Source organism: Arachis hypogaea, chromosome 14 (assembly GCF_003086295.3).
Source record: "Arachis hypogaea cultivar Tifrunner chromosome 14, arahy.Tifrunner.gnm2.J5K5, whole genome shotgun sequence".
In the NCBI taxonomy this organism is placed as follows: Eukaryota; Viridiplantae; Streptophyta; class Magnoliopsida; order Fabales; family Fabaceae; genus Arachis; species Arachis hypogaea.
Window position 1 is genome coordinate 1,450,530 of NC_092049.1, and position 7,847 is coordinate 1,458,376.

Consider the following 7,847-nt stretch of genomic DNA (forward strand, 5'->3'; position numbering starts at 1 on the left):
AAGAAATAAAAATGACATTGTAAAAGGTTAGATGGAGGCTAAGAATGACACTGCCCGTGGCTAAGACCTTAACTCTAGTTTGATCTAGTAGGGCTACAAAATGATTAAGTAATGGTTGCGGGTTGATAAGAGCGGAGAAGGAGTTGGTTATGTGTGTGGTTGCCCCTGAATCAATGATCCAAGAGCTGGACATTGCCTTTTGATTCATGTAACATGAAGCCGTATTTGTTTTAATTTACTTGTCTAAAAAACTCATCATAATTGTGATTGGAACAGAACGGTGAAGTTTGGGCAAGTCCTCCTAACCGTGTGTTGTAGATTTTTAAGAATGATCTGTTTGGTTTTATAGTATATAATTATTATAGTTCGTTTTGATTTTTGTTGTCAATATTTTTGAAGTGTACAATATATAAGGACAAAAATTTTGTCGCTGACAAAAATGCATTCAAATTTGTTATTGATAAAAATATATTCAAATAATTTAAAGATGCGACAAAAATGTTCAAAAAAAATATTATTTTTTATATAAGTGATAAACGACTTTTGTATTTGATTCAAAATTTTATAAGAATATTTAGATGACTATTTAAAAAATACACACAAAAAATTAGATAAAAATTTTATGTCTATAATTTTTTTAAGTATTATTAGTGGTTGATAAAAAAATATATACTTAACGAAAAATCACCAAATTTTAAAAATTAAAATATCTTATTTTTCTAATAATCCTTATAAAAAACTGTATCAAAATTTAATGTCTAAAGTATTTTTTGATAATACATATTAAATGTTGATTATTTTTGTCGCGTTTTAAAATTATTTGAGAACATTTTCGTCGATAACATAATTGGAATATATTTTTATCGACCACAAAATTATTTAGAACATTTTCGGTGATTTATCCTTTTACTTGCTTGTAAAAAAAAATCTGTCAACGACAAAAACATAAAAAAGAAGTCCTGATTGTAACGGCTAGTTTCTGTCTGGTCCTTATTCGTTACAAAGCATATACAAACCCAAACAAGATGTTGGAGAAAGCAACGGTTCGAAAAGGCGAAAACCCACTGTTACTGCCAATGGAATCTGAAAACGAATCAGAGATTGCTCCGCACAGAGAAGAAGAAGAAGACGAAGAAGAAGCAGAAGAAGAACGCCCACTGGTGCTGAAAACAACGAAAGTGGTTGAATATTTGGTGCCATTAATGGGACTTGAACTTCTTTGCAAGTTCCCTGATAACTCCGCCTATGATTTTGATTACTCTCGTAGCACTATTTGGTCCCCTTTGGTTCCCAGACCTTATAGCCCCATGGATTTCGATCTCATAACCCCCACAAAGCTTTCTTTCACCAATTCTTCCAACTTCTTTAGACCCAGAAGCAGCGCCATCAAGGTGGCTTCTAAGCTTAGGAAGAAGCTCAACCTTGATTTCATCAAGAACAAGAACAAGAAGATGGTTTCTGATTTGTCTCCTACTACTTGCAATTGCAACCCCATCATCAAGAAGGTAATTGATTTCTATTTCTGTTTGGTTCTAAGTCTTTAAGTTAGGACTTAATAATGGGGATAACAAATTAATATTTACTGGATTTAATATTTGAAATACGCTTATGTTTCATATTTAGATTTGCATTTGCTAGGAATTTTTGTGGGTTCTATCTCCATTTCTGGTACCTCTGTTATTGTTCCCCATTTTCGTTTGTTGAAAGTTGACCACAAAAGAAAAGAGAATTTGCAATTTGTTTATGCTGATATTTTAGGTAACGATGATTGCTAAGAGTCAACAACTTTTGTATTTTGTAACCATTAATTGGTCATCAATAGTGTTTTTAATGGTGTGAGATTACATTCCATGATGAGAGATCACTCACTTTTCTTTTGATGATTAAATACTGGTCACACAATACAAAACTTGCTGGCCCTTTAAACTTTCTCTTAGATAATTACTTCTCCGAGTATATACTCAAATAGGTCTCTAAATAATTTTGCACTATTCGATTTTCGTCTTCAAAATTTTTTTATTATGTTAAGATCCTTATATTATACCTTATAAAAATAAGATATATAGATTTTTTGTCACATTTTCTAAGACCTATGGCTGTGTTTGGTTAGTGTCTTTGAGACACATAGACATATATACAAATACACAAAGATACATAAATATAAAAATACTCAAATTTTATAATGTGTTTGGTAATAATGTATAAGACACATATATATAAACCAAATATCAATTTTACCTTATGTGTCTTATGCATTGTGTTCGTTTTATACATTGGTAATTTTAAAAATAATTAGGAATAAAAAAATCAAATTTTGTGTTTTATATTTTGTATCTTTGTGTCTTAATTTTAAGGAGAAATACTAAATACATATATTTTGTGTGTATCTATATATTATGGTGTTCATTTAAATCTGTCTCTTAACAAACAAACAACGAACGTATATTATTGTGTCTAATAATTACTGTCCATATTTTAACAAATAAAAATAATATATTTATCTAAATAAAAATAATAAATTTGACTAAAATAAAAATTTATATATCTTATTTTTATAAAATTTAAAAAATTTAATATAATAAATTTTTTCTAAAGACAAAAACGTTGAATGTAAAATTTTGTAGGTACCTATTTGGATATATATACTATTATTTCAGGTAATGTGTTAACTATATCATAGGAATGACCTTGTTTAAAATTTGATCCAGGGATGGGCGAAGGCACTAAAAGCTGCATCGAAACAGTTTAAGAGATGGAAATCTAAGAGAGATCCCATTGCCCATGTCATGCTACCCAAATCTTTCAGCGATGGAGACTTTTAATTTGGTTTACAAAAAATTTAAGATCAAATAATTTGGTTTTTAATTTTTTTTTTTTATTACTATGAAGTCTTTGATGGATTGGTCCTTCCGTAATATTATTTAAAGTGAGGGAGGGACCAATGTGTAATTATCAGGGACTTACTAAGTAATAAAAATGTATTAGAAACTAAAGTTTTTATCTAAAATTTGTTGATTAATTACCCTATTCATTCTATCGACAACTACTACAAGAAGAAGTGTAATTGTTCTTTCTTTGTATACAACCACAATGTACTTTTACGTGCCACGAAATTTCTGAATCTTTCTTATTTATCTATCTATTTTCTATTAAATATTTGGTACATTCTAATATAATTATATCACGGTGATTTTGGTGGCTATAGTATTTTAAAAAATATTACTTAAAATATTTCCAAAATATAAAAAAATGCGATTTCCATTTTAACACCACTTACATAGTGATCGTAATTATTCTAACATAATTATATTAGAATCCACTTAAATATTTATGTGTATTTTTTTATTTGTGCATTAGTATGTAGGGTTACTTTGGTCAGTCTTTTTTTTATTTTGACCTTTATTTAAACTATTATATTATGCAATACTAGCTTAGTGTTTTAGTTTATTTTCTTTTAAAAAATATTGTGTAAATATAAAAAATTAACCTTTATATATTTATGTATTTGTATCTATTTATATGATTTACATATTTTCCTCCATCTTACTATATTTTAGAGATAGGCCAAGGCAAATGAAAGTTTCATCTGAGTTACTTTTGGTATCAAGCTTGAAAGACCCTAAGAATATACGCTAGTTAATAATAAAAACAAGACATTTGTGTAAATAATCTTATATTAGAGGAAACACATTTTTAACTTTTTTATTTTTACTTTAAATAACTAAAAAATTATAAATTTCAAATTCCAAAATGTTATAAGTTTAATAATATAAAAAATTTAACAAGTCCACCTAAAGAAGAAGCTAATCTTTCAATAACTAACTGTCATTAAAAAAGCTATATAAGATTTCATGGATCATACGTTAGCAGTTAGCACACTTCTATTTCATGTTTCGACATAATGGGGGTAGTTTTTCCTTCCATTCGTTGACTTCCTATATTTAAGCACTTCAAAACTATTTTAATTGGTTGATAGCACATAGTGTCGACATATTACCACACTTAACATAACTGATGACTTCAAAGTCCAACGTTGATGACATGATTTAAATATATTTGAATTAAAGAAATTAAATCCAATATTTCAACATACTATCAACAAGTACTGAAAATGAGGATGCACTTTAACCTACTTACCTACATATACGTAATTGAGATTATGTGCTTGTTTGGGCGTTATTATTTTGATAAAAAAGATATTTTTTTTATTGAAATTTTTTTTTATTTTTTAGCGTGTTTGGCAAATTTCTAATAGTAAAAGTAAAAGTACTAGAAAAATAAAAAAACATCTTTTTTGAGAAGATGTAATTTACATCTTTTTTTAAAAGATCTTTTTTTCTTAAAAAAAGATGTTTTTCGTGTAATAAATAAACAAAAAGTACTTTTATATTGTTATACCCAAACATAACTGATAAATAAAAAGATCTTTTTGCATGAGATACTCAAACATAAAGCTACTTTTACTTTTCCACAATGTCTTTTAAAAAAAAAATAACTCAAAAAAAATCTTTTCTTAAAAGTTCACTCTAATAAGTTCTTATATTTTTTTTAAATAATAAATGATAAGTCATTATTTTGATTCAAATGCTATAAATATAACTCTTGTGTTCATTTTTTTTCCTATTGGCACACACTGTTTTCAACACCAATTTCACCATGAAGGGGTTAAAGCAGAGCAGTCAAGTAGTATTCATGTTCTGCATTCTTAGTTTGCTTGTACTCCCAAATTTAGTGGCATCTGAGTGTACATGTGATAAATCTGAAGAAACACATGACAAAGCCAAGGCACTAAAGTTTAAGATAGTAGCTCTTGTTTCTATTCTCGTGGCGAGTACAATTGGGGTTTGTATTCCGCTTCTTGGTAAAATCATACCTGCCATAAGTCCAGAGAAGGACATCTTCTTCTTAATTAAGGCGTTTGCGGCTGGTGTTATACTAGCCACTGGTTTCATTCATGTGTTGCCGGATGCATTCGAAAATCTAACCTCGCCTTGTTTGAGCGATCATCCTTGGGGAGATTTTCCTTTCACTGGATTTGTGGCCATGTGCACTAGCATGGGAACTCTCATGGTGGATGCTTATGCCACTACTTATTTTCAGAAATCACATCTTCAGAAAGCACAAGTGGCTGTCACAGATGTTGAAAGAGAAGAAGAAGATGCTGGGAATAATGAAGTGGAACTTCACACCCATGTAACACATGGTCATGCACATGGTCACGTTTCTAGTAATAAGTCTTCAGAACTCCTTCGTCATCGCGTCATATCGCAGGTAATTATGCTTTCTTGTACTTAATTTTTTAAGGGTGGAAACTCAATTTCACGTAAAGTTGATAACTGATAGTCGTTAGATGAAAATTTAATCAAACCAATCAAATTATTTAACGTTCTCAACTATTAATTTCACTTAAAGTTGACTACACATAAGTTTTCACTTTTTTTTTTGCTTTATATTCGGTGATTTTATTATGAGCTATGAAATTGCAAAACTATTCTAATTAATTTTGTAATTTTGAGTTACAATGATTATTTAAGAGAAATTTGATTGATAGGTATTGGAGTTGGGAATTGTTGTTCATTCGGTCGTAATAGGAATTACTTTAGGAGCGTCAATGAATTCAGAAACAATAAGACCTCTTGTTGCTGCGTTGACTTTTCATCAGTTCTTTGAGGGCATGGGACTTGGAAGTTGCATCACTCAGGTACTATTCTAAAGATTTTATTATTATGAAAATATAATAAATTTTTAAAGAATGAAAATGTTCACTAAAATCTCATGCAATAAATATCAATATTATTAACTAGTTATAATTTAAATAGCATAATTTTTTTATATTCATTTATAAATCTCGAATTCGAGTCCTACTCCTAATTAAAAAAAAAAAAATGATATACGTGCTGAGTGACTTGAACGGCGCTACCTTAACAACTTTTAGGGTTAACTTATATATATATATATATATATATATATATATATTATATGTACATTGATTTAGGTTTACTAAAAAATTATTTTCAATAATAATTTATTTTGTCTTTAGCAAAAAAAATTGTCTTTTGAGATATTTATTAATAATGAGATATTAGTCGTCTTATTTTTTGTTTATTAAAATATTTTAATTACAATTATACCAATTATGATAAAGCCTTTTTTAATGATGGCCATAAAAATATTATAATTTGTCATGCATTTAAGTTAATATTAATTAATTTTTTGCTTTTTTACTAAAAATATTGATCTTTAATATTTTTCATTTATTATATGTGTCACATTCGAAAATAAGAAAAAATAGTTAGCCTAATTTGCATGTTATCCTTTTAAAATCTCAACCATTCTTCTAAAACATAATAAAATAAAGAGAGATAGATTATCTATTTAAAAAGAAGTATTTAAAGATGAGTTATATTTATCATTTTTATTCAAAACTATCCTTTTGATTTCAAATATTAAGGTAAAGGATATTCTATTATTTTTTATTTATTATTAATCTTTCGTAAATTTAAATTTTATTTAATAATTTATTGTTAGCTAATAGATTATTATATATACAAGATAGATTCGAATTCTAACACTTTTACTTAGGTGAACAAGTGTTCATCATTCACGATGGTTATTTTATTATTATAATATAAATGCTACAAATAATTAAGCATACAACATATATTAAATTTCGCCCAATAACTTAAATAGTATAGTCTCTCAATACTCATTTAAAGGTTACGGGTTTAAATTTCTCTATCTTTCATAAAAAAAAAAAAAAAACATTACTAAATTTCTTGCTAATTTAATTTAAAGAGTTATACATCAATAATAAATGCAATCTTTATTTCCTCTTTCATCTTTAATTTGATATAAGATTTTCTCTTTCATCTTTCAATTCATTTACTTTAGATTTAAAATATGTATTAAATCAATGAATTAGATTTGAAATTTAAGTAATTATAGAATATTTCCATTGCGAAAAAGAATGTCATAAATTATTTTTTAAAAAAATTGATTATAAAATTTTATACGTAAATTTTGTGGTTTATAACCATTAATTAGTCATTATTAGTATTTTTAATAAAAGTGTTGACCAAATTTTAATAATAATGTCACATGCTTTCTAACATTCGTACACTAACGACAAAAATTATTTCAGGCAAAATTTAGAAGGCTATCCGTTATAGTTATGGGATTATTCTTCTCTCTAACTACACCAGTGGGAATTGCAGTCGGCATAGGGATATCTAATGTTTATGATGATAACAGTCCAACTGCTCTTATTGTGGAAGGAATTTTTAACGCAGCTTCAGCTGGGATCCTAATCTATATGGCACTTGTAGATCTTCTTGCTGCTGATTTTATGAATCCAAAAATGCAGAAAAATAGTAAACTTCAAATAGGAGCAAATATTTCTCTTCTTTTAGGAGCTGGTTTTATGTCTCTTATTGCTAAGTGGGCATAAAACCAATTAAATTGCATTCTTTTCCATAAAAACTTTGTTTTAGGTTTTTCTTTTTTCCATTTACAAATTCTCGCATTTATACTGTTGGATTAATTAATTAATTTCTTTCTGTAGCACCATTTTTCGATTCATATAATGTGAGACTTATAAAAATGTTGGAAATCCTTTTTTTTTCTATTTTTTTAGAAAAATACCAGAAGACTAATAGAATTTATTAATTTTGACTAATAACTAGTTAATAATTGTTCATACCCTGACCCAATAATAAAGGTCCAGGATCCAAGCGAAAGGCCCGGCCCAAAGGGTTGGTCCTCACCCAGTACCAGCCTTCACCCCCAGAAGTCGGTACAGGGCACGACCTGCTCCAAGGAAGTCGGGAACGAGGGTTAGCTGGCAGATA

General features: G+C 28.0%; 2 protein-coding genes across 2 annotated transcripts; both read left to right on the forward strand.

Moving 5' to 3' along the window:
• The first annotated feature begins 991 nt into the window (after positions 1 to 991).
• LOC112740867 (uncharacterized) lies at positions 992 to 3,136 on the forward strand. Its single transcript, XM_025789550.2, has 2 exons — positions 992 to 1,505; positions 2,709 to 3,136. The coding sequence occupies exons 1-2, from the start codon at positions 1,026 to 1,028 to the stop codon at positions 2,820 to 2,822; spliced, it is 594 nt and encodes a 197-aa protein (XP_025645335.1). The 5' UTR covers positions 992 to 1,025; the 3' UTR covers positions 2,823 to 3,136.
• A 1,474-nt stretch (positions 3,137 to 4,610) lies between these two features.
• Positions 4,611 to 7,566, forward strand: LOC112740868 (zinc transporter 5). The gene is made up of 3 exons (XM_025789551.3): positions 4,611 to 5,271; positions 5,552 to 5,701; positions 7,142 to 7,566. The coding sequence occupies exons 1-3, from the start codon at positions 4,657 to 4,659 to the stop codon at positions 7,445 to 7,447; spliced, it is 1,071 nt and encodes a 356-aa protein (XP_025645336.1). The 5' UTR covers positions 4,611 to 4,656; the 3' UTR covers positions 7,448 to 7,566.
• Positions 7,567 to 7,847: the final 281 nt, after the last annotated feature.